This window comes from Notolepis coatsorum (assembly GCF_963971535.1).
Source record: "Notolepis coatsorum genome assembly, chromosome: 7".
NCBI lineage: Eukaryota > Metazoa > Chordata > Actinopteri > Aulopiformes > Paralepididae > Notolepis > Notolepis coatsorum.
In genome coordinates, this window is record NC_140171.1 from 70,813,383 (window position 1) to 70,836,528 (window position 23,146).

The 23,146-nt window shown below is 45.1% G+C and overlaps 1 protein-coding gene across 1 annotated transcript in view; it reads right to left on the reverse strand.

Annotated features, from left to right (window-relative positions):
* sh3d19 (SH3 domain containing 19) overlaps window positions 1-23,146 on the reverse strand; it is a 76,589-nt gene that overhangs the window by 19,724 nt on the left and 33,719 nt on the right. The window contains exons 2-5 of the mRNA XM_084318813.1: window positions 16,145-16,184; window positions 6,762-6,802; window positions 4,379-4,418; window positions 1,539-1,668 (exon numbers count right to left, since the gene is read on the reverse strand). Coding sequence (XP_084174939.1) covers window positions 1,539-1,668; window positions 4,379-4,418; window positions 6,762-6,802; window positions 16,145-16,184 — 251 coding nt within the window. The remainder of the gene's footprint in view (window positions 1-1,538; window positions 1,669-4,378; window positions 4,419-6,761; window positions 6,803-16,144; window positions 16,185-23,146) is intronic.

The window sequence follows — 23,146 nt, forward strand, 5'->3', positions numbered from 1 at the left end:
CGGCCCGTTACTGACAATCAAATAATCAGAAACGACCCCCCCCCCCTTTCATGCATTCATGATGGAACATAATACCTATGATATAGATTTGATTTCGGGATAATGGCGTATACAGGCAAGAAAAGGCAACGTCTATAGTGGAATTGACGTGTAGGGCTATAACTCAGCATTTCATGAATTACCCTAGACCGCTCTAAAACCATACTTATATTCACCACGGTATAACACGGGAACGTATGGATGGAAACATTTATTATTTTTCACATATTGAACGATAGATAGGTGATGTCAAATGGGCCATAGTATTGTATCCATAGCTATAATATAGAATATAGTTATAGCTCTACAAACAAGGTGACGGATCGCCATCCATCTAGTGGTGGCGTCGCTACAGACGGCTTCGTCTAATGGCTGGCACTGAAAGTGCTAACGCATTCTGTGCCAAAAACTGAAAATTACGTGTTTGCTCGACAAGCGCTGAGTGCCAAAAACGAAATATTAGGTTTTTGGATCGTTTGATCTTTTTACTTTGATCCCCGCTCTACAGACTTGCCCGGAGCGATCTGCATCACGTTGGCACATACACTAGAACTGCAATGCTGATCGACTATCACCAGGTGGCAGTATCGTCTGTCTGAACTGGAATGGCTTGGTGTTGATACGTGGCCTCCTCTTTTTTTTCTTCTTGGTAGGGGCCCCTCCTCCTCCTTGCTAAGGTAAGGTATATTCTATGTCTATTTGACCGAATCTGAAACGTGTTTTTCTAACTATCACAGTTATGAGTTTCACCGGATGAAAAACATGCTCGGCAAACACGATCACAGTTTTGAGTTAAAACGACCCCCCACCCCTTGATGATTTTGTGAAGGTACATATATACATGTTATATACCTTTGATTTGGGAGTATTTGGGGTTTCAGGGGATCAACCAGAACGGTTTGGGCTTATTGCATATAACACATTTTATCTCGCTATCTACAGAAAAAGACTGGATTATCTTGGAAATGCACGATGTTTAGCGTGTAATAAACTACAAACTATAGCATGTAGAAACAAACTATTTTTCCCATGTTGCACTACAAGTAATGTCTGTCAAAATGAGCCACACCATGTCTCCACAGCTATAATACAGAACACACACACACAGCTTCGCAAACATAGTGAAACGACCGCTAGCTGGCAATCTAGCGGTAAAGATAAGCGATACGTGCGGCGCTCAAAGTGTTAAAAAGGGGGGTGCAAAATTGTGTCAATGTCCAAATATGTATTTCTGTCACTTGCTGATCATGTAAAACATTTTAAAAAATTATATACAAAAATATTTCTTCAGTGAGCTTGACCTGTAGTTTTATGCTGAAGAGATGAGACTGAAACTAGACTAAAACCACAGGTCATGCCCGACCAAAAGGGATTCAATATTCCCCATGAATTTTATGCATCGCTGATGGGTGGGTTTTCTCTTGTTCAGCCCCAAATGATTTAGATGACTAAAGAAGCACTATTCTCCCATACAATGCTGGTTCAGACCAGACACCTACCTGGGGGGCAGCAGAGATGCTCCCTGACCAGCTCGGCTGCGTGGGCAGAGGTGGGAAGACCCCAGTGGCTCCTTGGAACCAGGCGTTACTGGCCAGCGGCTCCGCTGAAACGATGGTGATCTCTGGTCGCCTGAAACACATAATCCTCCTAATGGTCATTATGCAAACCCACTGTGCAAACCCACTGTGCCCAATATCACACAAAAAGATTACTTTAGTTTGTACTGTATATCAGCATGGCTGCGGTGCAGTTGCAGGCACAGTTCACCACAACCTGCTAATATACTGTATGAGCGTGATACTGCCCTTTTAAAACATTTTGAATTTAAGGTTTTAAGTAGTAAAGTAAAGTAAATTATATTAGTGGTACATTTTGATATAATTTTCTTTTTTAACTCCAACAATATATATATAGCCTAGTTGTAGAGGTACCACTAGTTGTAGAGGTACGACTAGTTGGCCAAGCTTTTTAGCTTTTTTCCATTTTAGGTTAAGGTTAGGCGTTAACACATTGTGCGCCAAGAACGGCGTAAATCGTTATTGCCCACCATGCGTTGAACGCCAACAACGGCGTATAACGCGTTTGGGATCAATATTTCATTTTTTCGCCATGGCATTCATAATTCATCCAGCCTCCCTCCGGATTGCAGCCGGACCCTGTTCTGATATTGCAACGCCTCAATACCGCCGCCTGGTGGATGGTTGGGCGAGTTACACTCACGCCAAACCGGAAGTGGCGATCGGTGCATCGAGGAAATTCCTCCGCCAGAGATATATTGTGGCATGGATCAATATACACACTCGAGTGCATTTGGATCGCTTTCGAAACGCAATAATCGATATGATTTCGGCGTTTATTGCGTCATACAAACCGGAAATGGATCTAGCAGATCCACGTCAAATAATTGGGATATTTTTCCTCCAGTCTCATCGGCGAACGGTAAGAGGCAACTAACGTTACTTTCAGCTTGATTGTCCATTTCTTTGTTTGCAATCAGTCTGATTAATATATCAACCCATACTAAATAAAGCCGTTACTGACGATCAAGGAATTATAAACGACCCCCCTCCCCTTTCCTTCACGCATGATGAAGCATAATGTATACCGATCATATACATTTGAATTTTTTAATATAGCGTGTATAGGAAAGAAACGCCAATCGATAATCTATCATATGCTTCAGGGCCTATAACTAGCGTTTTTGGTATTACAGCAGAAAAGCTTAAAAACATACTTATATTCTTGACAGTATTAACACAACAATGTATGAATGAAAAAATATAACGTTCCCACATCCGGGAACGATAGATACCCGATGTTGAATGGGCCATAGTAATGCAGATATAGCTATAATATTTAAAAAGTTATAATAATAATAATAATAACTTTATTTGTATAGCACTTTTCATACAGAGGTTGCAGTTCAAAGTGCTTCACAACAGTAAAAAATACAGGCATAAGCGAGCATAAAAAGATAGACAGGTAGAATCACAGTGTTTCACATTAGGATCTAGCATCCCAATAGGCTCTCCGCTTACAGTTTTCAGTAACACAAATAGTAAAAATAGTTTAAAATGATTCAGTTTAAAAATAGTAAAAAAATTATAAAATAGAACGGACATAAAAAATACAGGCATGAGCGAGCATAGCAAGATATGGCAAATCATTTGGATCTAGCATCCTAATAGGCTCTCTATTCAGTAATACTCCTGTAATTCCCAACATACTTCCCAGTACATATTGCTGTAACTTTAGTGATATTAGATCACAGGGACACGAACCCACACTGTAACTTTAGTGATACTAGATCACAGGGACTCGAACCCACACTGTAACTTTAGTGATACTAGATCACAGGGACTCGAACCCACACTGTAACTTTAGTGATACTAGATCACAGGGACTCGAACCCACACTGTAACTTTAGTGATACTAGATCACTGTAACTTTAGTGATACTAGATCACAGGGACTCGAACCCACACTGTAACTTTAGTGATACTAGATCACAGGGACTCGAACCCACACTGTAACTTTAGTGATATTAGATCACAGGGACTCGAACCCATACTAAATAGTGGGACCTATTGCATGAACAAATAATCACAGTGTTTCACATTTGGATCTAGCAAATAATAAAAATAGTTTAAAATGATTCAGTTTAAAAATAGTCATCAGTAAGAAGTTAAAAGTGCAATAACCGACACATGAATTTGATAGGCAGTGTATAAGAGTAGGCAGGGTAAGAATAGTGCAGGTAAATACAAGTTGTGTCAGGATATCCCTGATATTTCCTCTTGCCACTAGGTGGTAGCAGATATCTATCAGTGAAATGCCTGAGCAAAGAGATAGGTTTTAAGCTGTCTTTTAAAGATGTCTAGCGAGTTGGCTTCCCTGATGTTTTGGGGTAGTTTGTTCCATAGTTTTGGGGCATAGTTGATAAAGGCTGCATTACCGATCCTCTTTTGACTGCTTCTGCTTCTTATAGCCCTGCAAAGAAGGTAAACATCTCCATAGGCTTACAGCGGTGGCAGAGAGGGCATAATGATGGGCCCAATGTGTTAAGGTAAGGGTTTGATTTATAAACAACTTTTTTAGGTGAAAATTATGGCGAGTTCTGGCTTATGGTGACCTACTTTTTTGAACTGTCATGTGTTTCTAAGCAAGACGTAAAAGCCAATAGTTAGCTTCAACGTACCAAATGGAATTTTGGAAATCTTTTTCTTTTTGACACATATTTAATGGCATGTACAAGGAGATGAGAGTGACAGAGATACTTGTAACATTTCCCTCTTGTGCAAACACACATTCAGTATTGATTTCCTCTGCTGAAGTTTTACCTTCTCTCTCTACTGTGGTCACCCTGAGAGCTTGTTCTCGCTGTGGATAGAAAGAAAAAGCAGGGATTAACCATCATCAATTAGCCACGATAACACTTTTCTTCTCATACATAAAACGTCACCTTTTATAAAGACTAGTGCAGTCAGGCGATTAAAAAAATGTATCTAATTAATTACAGGATTTGTAATTAAATAATCTAATTAATCACATTTTAATCGCATAACCAATTTAGGCCTGATATTCTATAATCATATTTCAAATGGCATGTGTCCGGAATTCCGGATGGCAGAATTCAGTACTGTATCTACTAGGGCTGACCCCTATTAGTCGAATAGTCGACTAATCGACCGAAAGGAGCCGTAGTCGACTGCCAACCTCTTAGTCGAATGCAAAAGAAATTTACATTTAAAATGTAATTTTCTTAAAAAATTTTATTAAAAAGAATCGTCATTCTTTCCAAAAGAAAAGAGGCCTAGAAGCGTGGCTAACGCTAAAGGCACGCATACCAGAGGCTAACTGCCAAAGAAAACCGGCACAGAGGCGCTGAAAGAGGATTTCACCCATCTAATGAACACACTAGACTAGACAAATATCAAGATGTATCCATCAGTGGACCAATTGCATGCTTTCGCAGAGAACAAGAAGCCTTCCGTCGACTCCTTCAGACATTAAGCACCCCCACAGCCCAAATGGAATGATGAAAAAAAAGAATATATATATCGGCTAATTTAGTAGACTACAAGTCGACTATACAAATCCTTAGCCGGGGACAGCCCTAGTATCTACAAAACCTTCTCTTATCACGCAACGTCCCACATATGGGAAGTTTTTCGGACTATTTGCAACCGGCACTTTGGCGACCCCTAGTGGCTCGGGTGTGCATATTTTGTAATACAATATATATATCGAGTTAAACCCCCATTTGTTGCCTGTGGATAGCCCTTTCAGGTTACAAAATCCATTGAGCGGTTCTCGAGTTACATGCCGGTATTTGAGGCTTGTGCAAAGTACACGGTATTGCGCAAAATACCACTCCCGACTCAAGCTGCAGTAGTTCCGTCAATCTAGATCCGATCTCTAAAATGATACTGGATCGTTGTAGCCAATGAGTGTGGCTTTTCTTTGTACACAGTTTACCAAAATCACTCCTAAATCACTAATTTCTGAATGGATCTTTATGAAATTTGGATATGTACTACATAAGGCTTCAGGCTATGGCTCGGTCCGGATTTGTATGCCATACCACCTTCTGGGGAAATACTACCTCTGGACTACTAACTACTACAGAAAAACTTGAGTAACAAGTTTTTCTACAACTCATGTTCAGACCTATGTTACTCTATTACGTTAGCACTAAAAGTAAATTTTAGCCTTAATCAGAAACTTCAGAATGTCATCTTTCAAAAGAGACCAGGCTCATGCATGTGCTATAAGTATAAAGTATGTTGTTTTGGTTTGCAAAAAAAGTATGCAGTCCTCAAGTTGAAGTAAAAAAATTGGCACTTTTCTGCCCGCTTGACAACATCTTCCATTTATTCATTTGCTTAGATTTTTCAGGTCTGGTCAATTTTAGCATGGTGTTATTCACAGTCAAAGATAAGAAAAATGTAATTGATATTCTCATTTGGTTCATTACAATTTACTCAATCCTAGTAACAGACACAGTATTTCTGACACTGGGAATACATTCCCTGAGATCCATAGATGTCCCTAGAATCAGATACCAAGAACATGCAAATGGACCATATTTAAAAAAAAATCTGTAAATGTGTATTCTACGTTCTTATGGAATGAATGAGATAAAGAAATATAAAAAATAATAATAATAATTTGTATTAATTTTGAGTTAATTTTCATAACGCGATAATTTGCTGTGTAATTAATCTAATTAGAACACTGAACACTGATCTTTACACACACACACACACACACACACACACACACACACACACACACACACACACACACACACACACACACACACACACACACACACACACACACACACACACACACACACACACACACACACACACACACACACACACACACACACACACACACACACACACACACACACACACACACACACACAACAAAAAAGGTCACTTTAAAAAACATAACTATTATTGTATATAGTGTGTTACAATGCTTCTTAGCTTAGTATTGTATTTTATTCTTATTACTTTTTATCATGTCCATTTTATTATCTATTCTATTTTATTGTATTTTTTTGCGCAATCAAGGCGGGCATGGCCACCTTCATTTCACTACATGTCTGTATGTGTATGTGACAAATAAATCTTTTGAATCTTGCATCTTGAATCTATTGCTATGAAGACATCTGAAAGTGTTGGCGAGACTCAACGCGGTCAAACTCACTTCGTTTGATGGCAGCTCGTATGGAGGAGAGAGGTCCTGGGCTGTGAGAAGAAGGTAGGATAGGAAGGACATTTACTATTGAGGTGTGTGGAACACATTTACAACACCTGCAATGATTCACTTCTCAAAGACTGCGCTCCAAGTGGCCCCAGGACTACAGGACTGGTTCTTTATATCAACAGTCAGAAGATGCTGCCTGAGGAAGTGCTTGAAGCTTGAAATGTGTTGCCTAATGTGTCCCATTTTTGCTTTTGATGCACAGTTCTGTCTCATTAGGGGCTCTGCTTGGCATCACTCTGCACTATCTCGCGTACGTGCACGCGCACTGAATAAATTCCACAAATGTACCTTTAATACCAGTATTAGTCTGACCACACCCCTCATCAGCTTACCTTCATAAGCAGGTGTGTGGTCACCTGCTCTCCTCCTTCTCGCTTTCACCACAAGGAAGTGCCTGGTAGTACCCCACTTGACGTGTTGTTAGTTGAAAAGAGTTGTGACGAGTTTACATTGTGCTTAATTTTTTCTTCTCTCACATCTGTTGTACAAGAAAAAGTTGGGTCATAATGTATTCCGCGGAGAGTAGACCCGCTAGACCTACTCTTCACCAGCGGTTCTCCATTCCCGCCTCCGTTGTGCGCCTTGGTGCTGGGCTGTTGCCACTTTCGTGGTTGCCGACCCAGCCCGGGAGGCTGCCGGTGGATAGTTTGCCTCACCGAAGAGCCGAGGAGTCGGTGCCGTCGCTCCGGCGATGGCCTGATCTCGACTCTGGTTCCTCTGGTTCCGGGGAATCGGCCGTTGGTGAACGGGGGGTTGTCTTGGAGCCAGAGGATTTGCGACGCAAACTTTTCGCGTCTGCCCGTTCACGTCGCAAGATGGTAGCGTGCAGGCGCGAACGGCCTGGGTTTGGGGAACTGCTGGAGACCAGCGAAGATGCGTCCGGCTCTGGATTTCCAATGGAGACTGAGGACTTCATGGACGAGGCGGACGGGTTTTTGTATGATGGCCCCGTGGAGGAGAGTATCCCTCCTCAGGAGACCCCGGAGGGGGGGGAAATGGCTCCATGGGGCGCCCTGTTCGAGGATGTCGAGGAACCACCTTGGCCTCATCAGCAGGATGCCCTACTGTCGGCCACATCAGACTGTGGCTCCTTGACCAGTCGCAGCCTGCTGCATGTGAGGGATGCGGGGTCGGTGGAGGAAGGTTCGCAGGGGGAACTGCGGGCCTTGTTTCCCGAGCTCATGGCGGTAGCCGCCGCCGCAAACGGCGTGCCGCTGCTGCTGCCATTGCCTGCACCTGTCCCTGATGACCTCATAGGCCATCCCTGGCAGCGTCCCCCAGTGAGAGGGGTGGACGTTGTCTACCCATTTTTCCCATCGATGGGGGCCTATGTTCGTCGGGGTCAGGCGGTGTCCAACATCATGGGACTAACTCCCGCCTACGTACCAGTTACGCGGGTGTCGGGGTTAGTCAAAGGTATGGGGGAGGGCGTGCCTCGGCTTGACAGTCCGATGGCCGCGCTCCTCTGTCCGGATATGGTGTGGGAACCCCTATGCAAGCCGGTCCTCCAGGGGAAATCGGCTAGGCGATTGGCTTATTGGGGTGACCAGTCATTCATCGCTGGTACACAATCGCTAGCTGCGGCGTCTAACATCGCCCACCTGGCTAGATTTGTATCGGGGATAATGACGGGCGGCACGGATCTGAACGAGGTGAAATGCGATCAGATCACCCAGGCTGCGGGAGCTGTCCTGCACCTTTCCCAGGTGCTGGCCATAGCCATGGGGAAAGTGCGCGCCCTGGCCACCCTGGGCCAGCGTCACCTTTGGCTGGAGCAGGCCCGTGTGCCAGAGAAGAAGAGAGCTCCTCTTCTGACGGCCGCCCTCTCCGACGCTGGCCTATTCGGGAAGGCCCTGCGGTTGATGACCTCAACATGCAGAGAGATGGCAGAGGAGAGGTCCATTCTCCAACCCCATTTTCCGCCTCCCGTCCTTGCCGGTGGAGTCAGAAGGCTTCCGCGACGTCGAGCTGTCTCCGTCGCCGCTACCACTGCCTCCGCCGCCGCTGCTGGCCCTGCCAAGAGGGCCAGGGGACGAAACGGCGCTTCTGCCACCGCCGGCCCATCCACGACCGGAGGAGACGGTAGGGAACGTCGTGTCCAGCAGACTGTAACCTACCGTCCCTCCGGGGCTCCTCGGGGTGGCAAGACTCGAGCGGCGCGAGGTGGCAAACGCCGTTGAGTGACTTTTCCCCTCTGTGTCCCCTCTCCTCTACACCCTCCCCGGCCCCTCTATGATTTTGTGCCTTAGAACACTTTTTAGTTAATAAAAAGAAGTTCCCCGATATAAGGGGGACTGTGTTTTGGCCGAACAAACTGTGTGTTTCTTCAAACAATTCATATGGTGGGGTTGTGTATATATGAATCTGCCCTTTTACGTTGTGTGATGAGTCGTGTTGTGTTACGAGGTTAAGCAAGGTCTGCAACGTACGCTCAGTAATAGGTTCTATTAGCTTGATGCTCCACATGCAGGTAGAAACTGGTGTTATTCCATTGCTTGAACTAAGTATATGTGTCTCACAATGCTGTGTTGTTTAGTTGCAGTAATACTCGTACACACATTTCACGGCCTAGCCGTTTACTCTCGATCAGCGTTTTTTTCCTATGTACGACATAGTCAACGGGGGTAGGATTCACACACAGGCGACTTGTGTTTTGTTGTAAAATCCTGTACACATTTGTGGGTAGCGGGCATTGTATTAGCTTATGCTATGCATTGCTTTCTACCGGAGATTTTCAAAATGGCTACGGTTGTTTTTCTGTGTGTAGGGATGATGGGTGTTTTTCGGGAGGGGGTGTCGAATAAACCCCTCCTTTTCCCACTTGATTGGTTTAGGGGATTTTTGATCTCTTCTGCTGAGCCAGTCAGGGCCAAGCCGGTGGGACGTCTTGGCGGGGGGGAGGGTTATTCTACCGACTCCTATTACATGACAGGAGCCGGCAGGTTTCCCCGCCCGTTGTAGCGGTGTTGCTATGGCGACGCCTTCCATGAGTTGAGGTGTCTTAAAGGTGTCGAGTTAGGGCGTAGGGCTCACAGTTCTGCTGCACCCGATTTATGTGTAAACTTGAGTCGGTTGGTCACGTGACTCACAGTTGGCATATCTTTTTCATGACTATGAACTCATGTGGGAAGGTGTTTCTGGGAGGGTCTGGTCTTACACTCTGATTAAAAAGGGTGACTGGATTAAAATCATGTGAAAACAGGTTTTTTACTCCCAGCTGTTCAGTTGGGTCATACGGGTGATGCTTTTTCTTTATTATTATAAAGAGTTGGATGTGTCTATATGGATTGGAAATGAGGGTCCCTGATGGAAACAAGACTAACGTCTTTCTCAGGTCTGCCCCCCCTTAACCAATTGTGTGTATTGCCGTACTGGGTTGTACCCTTTCTGCAATCTGTTGGGTAAAGTTTTTCATTCATTCATTCATGGAGTTGATTGCATCTCGCCCCTCTTGTCGTTCCCCTGGGCGTCTTGGGGATTCAATAAGGTGGTCTAAACAACCTATTGTTGGTGTGGGTATGTCAAAACGCACACATAGTGCTAGCTCAGGATGTTCTGTTGGACATTAGCTGACTGGCGCGCCTTGATTGCTTGGGGTTAAAACAGCGTTTTTATGAAGCAATTGGGATGGGGGTTTTTCCTCCTCCGACGCCCTGTGTGGTTGTCGATGGGTTCCCGTTCATGTCAGGGGATGATAACGGAATGGGTCTGGACATATGGGGAAGGGTCTCACGCCCTGGGGGTGGGCCGCCGGGCGCGGTTCGTACCGAAACGTCTGGGTGGCGCCTTCTTTTTATGTTTTAGGATCAACGCGCATATCTGCCCCTTCTCCTGGGGTTGGCAGGTCGGCGTGGTTAGGGCACGAGACTGGTTCTGGTCGCGCTGGTCCGGATCAGTTACACCCATTGTCCGCCGGGGATGCGGATCTGCTGTTCTGGTACCCTGAGGGACTTGGGCTTTTTTCAGGGGGAAAAAATGCTAGGTCGGTCCGGGTGTCACAGGGTTGAGCGTTATGGAACCCTTGTTGGGTACTGTTACAAAGGATCAGATTAAACCGAATATATATATTTATTTATTGATATATATTGCATAGTATTTGTATATCGTTTGATATCCCTTGTATATTCCTTGTACATATACACGGAATATCCCTTTAGCCCAGACCATAATATTCCATTCTCCTATTGGACAGCGGTCCACCGGCGCCAGGGACCGGCCTCCGGAGCCAGGTTCAAAGTCACCGTCAAGATGCGTCTGGACATGCCCGGCCTTGCCCAGGGATACGCGACAGAAATAAGATTGGAACTAGTTTGTTCACCGTGCGTATAAATACGGCGCAGGTGAATATAGAAGCCCCTTACCTTCCTTAGCATGTTACCGATAAGTTGAAGCCTCACCCACGATACAACGTGCGGTGAAGTATGGCCTGTTTGGCCCCAGAATAGAGCATTGAGACCGCGTGCGAATTAGTAACTGAATTGTCAGAGTTTGGCGCTATACCGTCGAGTGCGACATATTTCTATTAGGTAAATAATAGTCTATTTGTGTATAGTGTATCGTGCGGTTAAAGTTCTACAGTGACCAGCATCCCCAACGCTTTCTCGTATTAGCTAGAGTTCTTATCCAGGCTGGGCCGACCACATGGCGCTTTCACCCGAGGAGACCTAGACGAGAACCGTATGGACATGTACACTGGATTAATCTACCCGACGACTACATAGCCCTTTGCGGCTGGAATATATTTGCTTTGGTCCTGTGATTTATGGAGCGGATAATCGCCGACGCCTGCACGTGTTGGATTTACCCCGCGAGGAGTCAAGTCGAGTCGGCGCCTCAGAGAGTCTGAGGTCGACTAGCTTTCTTCACTGTGGAGCTACAGTCTACAAGAGAACCAAGCTGTATTCGTCTGTGGATCAAGAGGCTACTGCACCGGCTTCTGTACCTGAAGTCTCCCTAGTCATCGTTGACCAGACGTCCTACTACCGACAGATCTTCTACCCCCCCCGCTGGCTTACAACCAGGGGAACCCCTTCCAGTATCTCCCGCTATATTACTAGTGTACCATAGATATAATTCCCTAAGATTCAGGTTGTATAATTACCTCCTGCGTAACCAGAGAATGGACATTCATTATTGATTTGCCTACGCATATTCCTTTGCCTTACAAGTGCATTCAAAGAATAATGTAAAGTATCCTATGTACCTTTTGCTCCATTAAATACTTGATTATACCTTTGACTGGAACCGATTTCATTGTGGGAAGTGTTCATCATATTCATATATCGTGTACTGTATGGCCAGTAATTAAAGTACATAAAGCGGTAGTGGTTTAATGATACCATACTTATCAATACAGTCAGGGAATTGTACCCCTCAGTTACAGGTACGTTGTATTCTGCACTGTCGTAATGGCTTACGGCCGTGCCAACCTGTACGCGCCCGATCTCGTCGGATCTCGGCCGCTGTGCAGGTTGGTCTTGGTTGGTACTTGGTTGGGTGACCTCCTGGGAATACCAAGTGCGGGGTGCTGGGGCTGGTCTTCCATTTTTTACGCTCTTCTCTTGCGCTTGGCGAAGAGGGGCCTGTTGGGGTGGTTTTTGCCTCCTCGGGGGACCCTGTGCTCCCCGTATCACCGGGCCCGGTCCGGGGTAATGTCTCGTTGACCCGTAGGCCCGGGATAGCCCTGTTGGAAACCGGAACGCGGGCTGCGGCAGTGCCGCAGGTGTGTTTTGGGGTTTCTTTCCTGAGGGGTTATGGGACCAACCATTGCATAGGGTAATGCCTGGGTGGTTGGTTCTCTGGTGTGTTGCTGCAGTGTTGCTGCAGTGTCAACTCCCGGTTTCTCCGGTTGAGGGTGCCCCTGCACGTTCATGACGTCTGCCGATCGTATCAGCCTTCTCTGTGGAGGCTTGGTTATGCGACAACGCCAGCATACGCCCCTTCCGCCGGGGCGGCTGTGTTCAGCTGTCCTTTCTGGCGCCTGTCTCGTCCGCAGTCTCCAGGCTTGGGTTGACAGCCTGTTGCCTGGTCTTTTTTCCCGGTGCACTGCCTGCTTCCGTTGGTTAACTCTTGTGTGTTACGACCATGCTGTCTGCCTGTTGCAGGGCCAGTGTGCCAGGCGGTGTACTGTTGGGGAGGACAGGGCCCGCTCGGCTGAGGGGCCTTTGTCCGAATACGCTGGCGATGTGGGGGGCGGGGTCACTAGGTGCCCACCTGGTGGGGTCTTGATGCTGGCATCATGGACTTCTCCGGGCCCCCATTCCAGGGAGTCCAGTCCTTTTGGTGGGTCTGGGTCTTCCTTCACGCTCCACTGCTACGGCCTTGCCACGGGGTTGGGTTTGCCCTTGATCCCGTGATTCTGGGGGCAGTAACGAGGTTGTTCCCTACGTTCGTTCCCGGGTGGCATGCGGGTTGTGCGTGGGTGTAGTCGTGGGGTCAAGCCACGGTCTGCTCACCCTGTGCGTTGAGTTGCTTGAGTGCCTCTTCGCGCGGTCGGGTCCGTCGCCCTCTCGGTAAACCTCTAATAGGGAGGGTGCCCTCCATTAGGGGGGTCGGGGGGGCTCGGCCCTCCCTGTTCTGTTGGTTGTGGGGGGCCTTCAGCGGGGTGTATTTGTCGGCCAGTGGCTCCGCTTGGCCTCCCTTAGTGCAGAGTGATGCCAAGCAGAGCCCCTAATGAGACAGAACGTTAGGTTATAACTATAACCAAGTTCTGTTAATTAGGGGTGACGCTTGGCATCCGACGGCCGCTGCAGCCCTTGACCTCACCTTGTGGTGAAAGCTTGGGAAGGAGGAGAGCAGGTGACCACACACCTGCTTATGAAGGTAAGCTGATGAGGGGTGTGGTCAGACTAATACTGGTATTAAAGGTACATTTGTGGAATTTATTCAGTGCGCGTGCACGTACGCGAGATAGTGCAGAGTGATGCCAAGCGTCACCCCTAATTAACAGAACTTGGTTATAGTTATAACCTAACGTTTTGTGACCTGTGCCTGTGAGCAAGGCAGTCAATTAATCTTGAAAAACCTTTTCATTAAAGCTGCACCGGGTAGTTTTGAGAAGAAACAAGTACCTAACTAACTAATGTTATGCTTGAATATTCTTTATAATCGTCGTGACACAAATCCAAAATAAAGTCGCCCTTTGAAACAAAGTAAACTACATTGTGTTTAGAGTGTGCTTTGTAGGGTAAAGGTGGTGCACCATTGTTTGTAGTTTCAAACAGTGATCCAGGGATTCCCCTGTAATACTTTATGTATTCAACACTCGTTATATATATTATATTATATATATATATTATACTTTATTTAGATTTTTCAGAGGTTAGCCGCCCCAAAATAAACAACAAACAAACAAAACATCCTGTGCACCTTTAAAGTGGCTTCCAATGTATTTTTTCCTCACCTTATACTAGTGATCCTCAGTTTCCTCACACAGAGACACAGCCTAATGCCATTTTTCTGTCTCTATCCTAATTTTTACTCAGCTCATGAGAAATATCTGTCTGTTCACATCTACAACATCTATGTTATTGACTGCACAAAAGAGAATTGTTTTCAATTATACCAGTTTGTAAAACATTTTAAACATAAAAATAATAAATAAACATGATGGAAGCATAGTCACTTTCATTGTTAATGTCACCAGCAGACACCCAAAGCATGCCTACCTCAGTAAGCAAGGAAGCCGGTTGAATGGTACCACACACTAGCAAAGCCGGCACACGGAATAAGATAAGTCATTCAAATACACTTTGAAGATCTGTCCACCTCCACACAACTTCCCTCCAGATTAGCAAGCCAGCGGGATAGAAATCCACCTATTCTTCCTTTAGGCCTTTCCTTATTCTATCCTAGAATTGTTATTAAGTTCCTAGTCTTAGCTCTTTGAAACCCATGCTTTCTCCCTAACCACTTGGAACGACAGCTAATATAACACCCCATTGCCTGTGCCAGCAGCCTCCAACAAAGCCACGTTCTCAGGAGAGAGAGGGGCTAGGCCTATCATTAACACATCTTCTCCTCATTAAGGAGTTCACGTTGGCAATGTCAACCATCTGGGGGGAAAGACAACAACACTCCTTAGCCACTGTCTGGCACAGTGTATTCATTCAGTTAATTACAATGATTACTGAATCTATGAAACAAAAAGTTTACATAAATAAATATATATATATATATATATATTGAAATTGAACAAGTTAACATTAGCAGAAATGGTTTGGCTACAGTAGCTGTGTTGCAGTCTACTTGACAGAATGTCTATCATAAACAACATTAGTCAGTGATGACCTTTGAACCTCTGTTGGCCTGTCCGTCAAAGAGGACGGATCAGTTCATTGTCTGGTCCACGGACAACCTCCCCATCAGCAGATCCCACCGTTAAAGGGACAATGCCCCTTTTCCTATAGCCACAGCTACCTTACCACACCAGCCTGACCAGAGTCAGGGGTTAGAGTCACACTCAAACTAAACCGGTATTGTATTGAACTGCTGTCATATGAAAATCAAATATTAAAATAAAAATGTTTAAGAGAAATACAGATTTTTCCTACCGACTTCCATGCATTGTTGAAACTATATACAAAGAGTTTCAGGATGGGCCATATAGGGCACGGACCAATCCACAATGGATGGGCTAAACTTTCAGTTCAAGAAAGTCTGCCTTTTGAATTGATGCTCCAACTCCCTGGAATGATCTTCAGCTTAAGCTAAAGACTGATTCTCTGCTGAGTGCTGACCTATGGTCAGTTTAGGGCCATGGTTTTAAACCTTCTTCCTGGTACTGTTTTAACTGTTTTGTTTTTTATCTATGTTTTGTATTTTTGTATTTACTATTTTATCTTAGTAAATAGTTTTACTCTCATGATCTTTTACAATATTCGTTATAACTTTATAATCATCCATTTTATTTATTTATTATTATTGATGTAAACTTGACAGTTGAAAATGAGGGCAACCTCAAATCGTTTCTCATGTTTGAAATAAAGGTTTGATGAAGTTAAATGAGAAACATGAGTTTTTTTTAAAAACAGTAGCATTAAAGGGGCACTTCACCAAAAAACAACGCTGATTTAATTAGCACATTATGTAGATGAAATAATAACAATACCTTGTCTTATAGGGACTGCTACCTTATCATTTCATTGAGCTGTAATTAACACAAGAGAAGGATTCAATGTCCCCGATGACATCACTAGTGGCCATATTCAAACTAATTTACTCAATAACTGTCAAACTAAATGAATGTGTGCAAAACTGAAATAAATCACCCTTGTTTTAGGTCCAGGAGCTAATATAACACAACCAAGGTGATAATGACATACCTGGAATGTAAGAGATCAGGCTTGGTTCTCTCTGGTCGATCTGTGGAGAAAGAAAGAGACATGGCTGTTACTACAACTACTAACTAGTTCAAATTCTTTATTTGTCAAATACACAACAATACAGGGGCATTGCAGGTAATGAAATGTTTGTGTTTCGAGCTCAGACTCAGTGCACAATTAAGAAACAACAGTGAATACAAGAATGGTAACAATAAGTAGTAGTAGAGGAAAACAAAAACAAACCACGTGAACTTTGGAAATTACTCAATAATCAACTAGGCTGCAGTAAAAAACTTAAAACCAGATTCTCAAACATAAACATAAAAACGGACAACACGCTCATCACAGACAAGCTGGATGTAGCCAATTACTTAAACATTTTCTTCACAAACATAGCCACAACACTGGTAAACAAACTACCCTCCCACTCAGGGCATTATGGGGTAGAACACATAGTAGCTTACTACAAAAACCTAGGGGTCCGCAAGGACGACTTCAAGCTGGAAATGGTAACAACAGATGAGGTACGCAAAAAACTGAGCGCCCTCCAACCTAACAAGGCCACTGGCCATGACAACATCCGCTCCAAATTCCTCAGAGACTCAGCAGCCGCCATCACCCCAGTCATCACACACATAATAAACCTCTCCATAAAACAGGGACACGTCCCCAATTACTTCAAAATTGCGAGGGTGACCCCTCTGCACAAAAAGGGCAGCAAATTAGACCCAGGCAACTACCGCCCTGTTTCTATTCTTACCTCCATCTCGAAAGTCATGGAAAAAATAGTCTACAAACAGGTCGAAAAGTACCTTGCGGAAAAAAATCTAATCTACGAATTCCAATCTGGCTTCAGAACATCCCACTCCACTGACACATGCCTTCTCTATTTGAACGACCACATCAAACAAGAGGTGGACGCGGGCAAATACTGCGGCATGGTCATGCTGGACCTACAAAAGGCCTTCGAGACTGTCAATCACTCCATTCTGATTGACAAGCTAAAAGCTATTGGTTTTGATAGTCTATCAGTGAGCTGGATGCAATCCTACCTTGAGGGGAGGGAACAGATGATGGAGGTAAACGGTACCCTATCCCCCCCCCCTCACAGTGAGCTGTGGTGTTCCACAACGAAGCATACTAGGACCGCTACTGTTCCTAATTTATGCAAATGACATGTCGTCAGCTTGTGACTGCAACTTGTTCCTGTTTGCGGACGACTCAGCCCTGCTGGTCTCTGACAAGAACAAGTTACAGGTTGAAAAAATCCTCAGCTCGGAACTAGGCAAAATCTGCATATGGCTCGCTGATCACAAACTATCATTACACATGGGCAAAACAGAGTCCATTCTCTTCGGTTCAAATAACAAACTCAGCAAGACCGACGGCTTCTCAGTTACAGTGGGTGACAATATTGTCACAAGGAAATATGAAATTACCTACCTGGGTTCCATCCTAGAGGCTAATCTTTCCTGTGACAAAATGGCATCCAATGTAATAAAAAAAGTCAACCAACGAACTCGATTCTTGTACCGGATCTCCTCTCTGGTAAACAAGAATACCCTGAAGACTCTGGCAGGAGCACTCATTCAAGGGTACTACGACTATGCTTGCACCTCATGGTACCAAAGCACCTCAAAGGCGCTAAAAACTAAATTACAAACATCTCAAAACAAACTGGTCAGACTACTGCTTGACCTTACTCCTAGAACCCACCTCACCCCTGCCCACTTTAACAACCTAGGATGGCTTAGAGTAGACGACAGAGTACAGCAACTTGCAATGGGCCTGGTCTACAAGATACACTACACGACCAAGGTACCCATGTTCATGTCAAAATACTTCCCAAAGGTCAGTGAATACCACGATCACAACACCAGAGGGAGCTCCACAAATCATGTTAAACCCAGATTCGGCTCAAACAAGGGACTAAATACGTTTAGCAATTATGCCACATTAATGTGGAACGCCCTACCTAAAGCTGTAAAGGAATGTGAATCACTACCCACTTTCAAAACCACTCTCAAAGAACACCTACGGGAGACTGCAATTCGAATGGGGGGGGGGGGGGGTCGGCTGCTGATGGAGGCGCAGTGTTCAGGGTAACAGAGCATGAGGTGAGGCGGACCTTTAAAAAAGTGAATATCAGGAAGGCAGCAGGTCCGGACGGCATCCCCGGCCGCGTCCTAAAAGTCTGTGCCGACCAACTGGCCCCAGTATTCACTGACATATTTAACCTGTCCTTAGAACAGGCTGTCATCCCCACCTGCCTGAAGAAGTCCACTATTATCCCTGTACCCAAAAAATCCAAGCCTGCTTGCCTCAACGACTACCGCCCTGTAGCTCTCACCTCCATAGCCATGAAGTGCTTTGAGAAGCTAGTAAAGGGCTACATCTGCTCCTCCCTCCCCATCAACATGGACCCCCTGCAATTTGCATACCGCCCCAACAGGTCCACGGAGGACGCCATATCCCATGTGCTGCACACAGCAGCATCACACCTGGACAAGAGGCAGGGGAACTATGTGAGAATGCTATTCATCGACTACAGCTCGGCATTCAATACCATAGTCCCCTCCATACTCATAGCCAAGCTCAGGGACCTGGGCTTGGGCTATGACCTCTGCCAGTGGGTCTTGGACTTCCTGACTGGCAGACCCCAGGTGGTGAGAGCAGGCAACTGCACCTCCTCATCCATCACCCTCAACATAGGGGCCCCCCAGGGCTGTGTTCTGAGTCCCCTCCTCTACTCCCTGTACACACACGACTGTGTGGCTCAGCGGAGTAGCAATACAATCGTCAAATTTGCTGACGACACAGTGGTGGTGGGCCTGATCTCTGCCAACGACGAGAGGGCCTACCTGGAAGAGGTCAAGGTCCTGGCGGGATGGTGCCAGGAAAACAGCCTCTCCCTGAACGTCAGCAAAACAAAGGAGATGATTGTGGACTTCAGGAGGTCGGGGGTCAAGGACTACAGCCCCCTCAGCATCGACGGGGCACCGGTTGAGAGAGTCAACAGCTTCAAGTACCTCGGAGCCTACATATCCGAGGACTTGACATGGACCACACACATTAACAGTGTGGTGAAGAAGGCACGACAACGCCTCTACTTCCTCAGGCGCCTAAGGAAGTTCCAAGTCAGCCAGAAGATCCTTAAGAACTTCTACTCATGTACAATAGAGAGCATCTTGACCGGCAACATCACCTCCTGGTTTGGGAATAGCACTGCAAAAGACCAAAGCAGACTACAAAGAGTGACACGTTCAGCCGAACGCACAATTGGAGGGGGGCTCCCCACCCTCCAGAACATTTACTACAAGCGTTGCAAGGGCAAGGCTAAGAGAATCATTAAAGACTCCAGTCACCCGAACAACTGCCTCTTCGAACTGCTGCGGTCAGGCAAGCGATACAGGAGTCTCAAGGCGAGCACAGAAAGACTCAGAAGTAGCTTCTATCCCCAGGCCATCAGGCTGCTAAACGAACAATGAATGAACACTACACAACAACAACCACCAAACGCACATAGCACACACATCCACACGCACACACTCACTTTAAACAAACACACTGTAGCACCCACTCCACACACTTTATAGCACACACCCACTTTAAACAAACACACTGTAGCACCCACTCCCCACACTTTATATTTATGGATGAAGGATTGCACTACAACTCGTACACCTTACTGTAAATTGTACCTAAAATTGTACCTCATCCCATTTCTGCTTTGCACTAGATAGTACTGTACATTAGTACACTGCATAGTATTGTGTATTGTATATTATATGGTAACTCAGAACATTGTACATATGTCTATACCGAACACTGTGACCTCATTTTCTTCTTCTAAATTCATGCTATATTATGTTATTATGTTATTTGATACTATCTTGTCTAGCACAGTCTCTGGAGCGTAACAGTAAGAAGCATTTTGTATGAAAGTATTCTGTACTTCTGTATGACAACTATTAAAGAACTTGAACTTGAAACTGGCCCCTGTAAATGTCCTAACCCAACCCCCTCCAATGTACAGTAAATTACCTCAAGTTTCAAGTTTCTTTAATAGTTGTCATACAGAAGTACAGAATACTTTTGTACAAAATGCTTCTTACTGTTGCGCTCCAGAGACTGTGCATGACAAGATAAGTATGAAATAAAAACATAGTAAAAATTAGAAGAAAAAAAAGAGGTCACAGTGTTCAGTTTAGACATATGTACAATGTTCGTAGACGTAGTTACCATACAATATACAATACTGTGCAGTGTACTAATATACAATACTATATAGTGCAAGGCATAAATGGACGAGGTGCAGTTTAGGTACAATTCACAGTAGGTGTACGAGTTGTAGTGCAAATCCTTTATCAATAAATATAAAGTGTAAGTGTGTTTGTGTGATCTAAAGTGTGGAGAGTGGGTGCTGCAGTGTGTTGTTTGTTTGAGTGAGTGTGTGTGTGCGTGTGGTTGTGTGTGCTGTGTGCATTTGATGGTTGTTGCATAGTGATTATTGTTCGTTTAGCGATTATTGTTTGTTTAGCAGCCTGATGGCCTGGGGATAGAAGCTCCTTCTGAGTCTTTCTGTGCTCGCCATAAGACTCCGGTATCGCTTGCCTGACGGCAGCAGTTCAAAGAGGCAGTTGTTCGGGTGGCTCGAGTCCTTAATAATTCTCTTAGCCTTCCCCTTGCACCGCTTGTTGTAAATGTTCTGGAGGGTGGGAAGCCCCCCTCTAATTGTGCGTTCGGCTGAACGTGTCACTCTTTGTAGTCTGCTACGGTCTTGTGCAGTGCTATTCCCAAACCAGGAGGTGATGTTGCCGGTCAGGATGCTCTCTATTGTACATGAGTAGAAGTTCCTAAGGATCTTCTGACTGACTTGGAACTTCCTTAGGCGCCTGAGGAAGTAGAGGCGTTGTCGTGCCTTCTTCACAACACTGTCAATGTGTGTGGTCCATGTCAAGTCCTCGGATATGTGGGCTCCGAGGTACTTGAAACTGTTCACTCTCTCAACTGGTGCCCCGTCGATGCTGAGGGGGCTGTAGTCCTTGACCCCCGACCTCCTGAAGTCCACAATCATCTCTTTTGTATGGTTGTCAATATTCCAATGTACAGTTTTGCTTGTTTGTACAGTGTTTCCCCCCCCAACCCCCTCCAATGTACAGTAAATTACGTAGTATGGTTGTCAATATTCCAATGTACAGTTTTGCCTGTATAGTTGTACAGTGTTTCCCCCCCACCCAACCCCACCCAACCTCCTCCAATGTACAGTTTTACGTCAAATGTATATACTCCATTTTCTGGACTCTTTTTGTATCACAAACAGTACTGTATTTGCAAATCTGGTATATCATAAATGTATAGATGTAGCAGTACTGTCTATCTGTATGTCATGTATGTCATATATGTCCTGATGAATTGAAAATGGGGGACCCTGATTTAAACAAGACGAAAGTCTCTCTGGTCTGCATCCCCTTAACAATTGTGTGTATTGAGCCGTACTGTATTATACCCATTCTGCAATCTGTTAATAAAGTTTTCAATCAATCAATCAAATTAAATTAAATATAAAATGAGGTAAGATCAAATCAAATAGTAAATTTTTATAGAAAGTGTCTTGCGTAAAAGTGTGCATATTAAGGTGCAGGGTGCGAGTGTGTTCAAGAGTTTTTTAACAATTTGAGTGCCAGCGACAAGATTTCTCGTTAGTTCATGCCGACCGTTGAGTGCAAACAACGAGAGATCGATTTTTTTTTTTATTAGCGATTTCCATTCATATTTCATCAATCTAGCCTCACGTTACCACTGCAAACTCTCTCTGAGCTCCATTGGGAAAATACCGCCCCCTATCGTCTCTACCTGTGGTACATCCATGTTTAAGGAAGTTTTCTGCTCTGTTGGCCCCAGTCTAGTCACTATCATTAACTCATCCCTAGCCTCTGGTTCTGTCCCAATCTATTTTAAGGAGGCAGTCGTACAGCCACTCCTTAAAAAGCCCAACCTAGACCCCACCATCCATAATAATTTCAGACCCATCTCCAAGCTGCCCTTTGCATCAAAGGTGTTAGAAAAAGTTGTAGCCAACCAGCTCACCACCCACATGTCACAGAATAACATCTGTGACAAATTCCAATCTGGCTTCCGCAAACTCCACTCCACTGAATCTGCCCTTCTCAGAGTATCCAATGATCTCCTGATGTCTGCTGACTCTGGTGAATGCTCTGTTCTGGTCCTGTTAGACCCGAGTGCAGCGTTTGACACGGTCAACCACAACATCCTTTTGGACAGGCTCAGGGAGTGGGTGGGCATCTCTGGGAGCGCTCTAAACTGGTTTGCCTCTTATCTGAGGGAGAGAACGTTCTCGGTGGCTGTGGGTCCTTTTAAATCTGACCCCACCCCTCTCTCATGTGGGGTACCACAGGGATCGGTGCTAGGACCACTCCTCTTTGCCATTTATATGCTTCCCCTAGGCCTCCTCATCAATAAATTCACCGGCATTAAATATCACTGCTACGCAGACGACATACAACTACTCTGCTCTTTTAAACCCGACAACTTGGAGAAACTCAGCCTTCTCCAGGAGTGCCTGCTCGGCATTGAGAGCTGGATGGGGAGTAACTTCCTCCAGTTAAATGCAAATAAAACGGAGGTGCTGATCGTAGCAGCTGAAAAGACTGCAGCTAGAGTGGCCACTCACTTGGGGTCCCTTAAAGACAACATACGTCCCCACCTGAGAAACCTGGGTGTTGTCTTTGACCAGGCCATGAACCTAGACAAACATGTCAAAACACTCACACGCACCTGCTTCTTTCACCTCAGAAACATTGCAAAACTGCGCACCATCATATCTCACTCTGAACTAGAACTATCCGTGCATGCTTTTATTTCCTCTAGGCTTGACTACTGCAACTCACTTTTCACCTGTCTCACCAAATCATCCACAGATAAACTACAAATGGTCCAAAATGCTGCAGCCAGGCTACTCACAAGGTAAAAAAAATCATG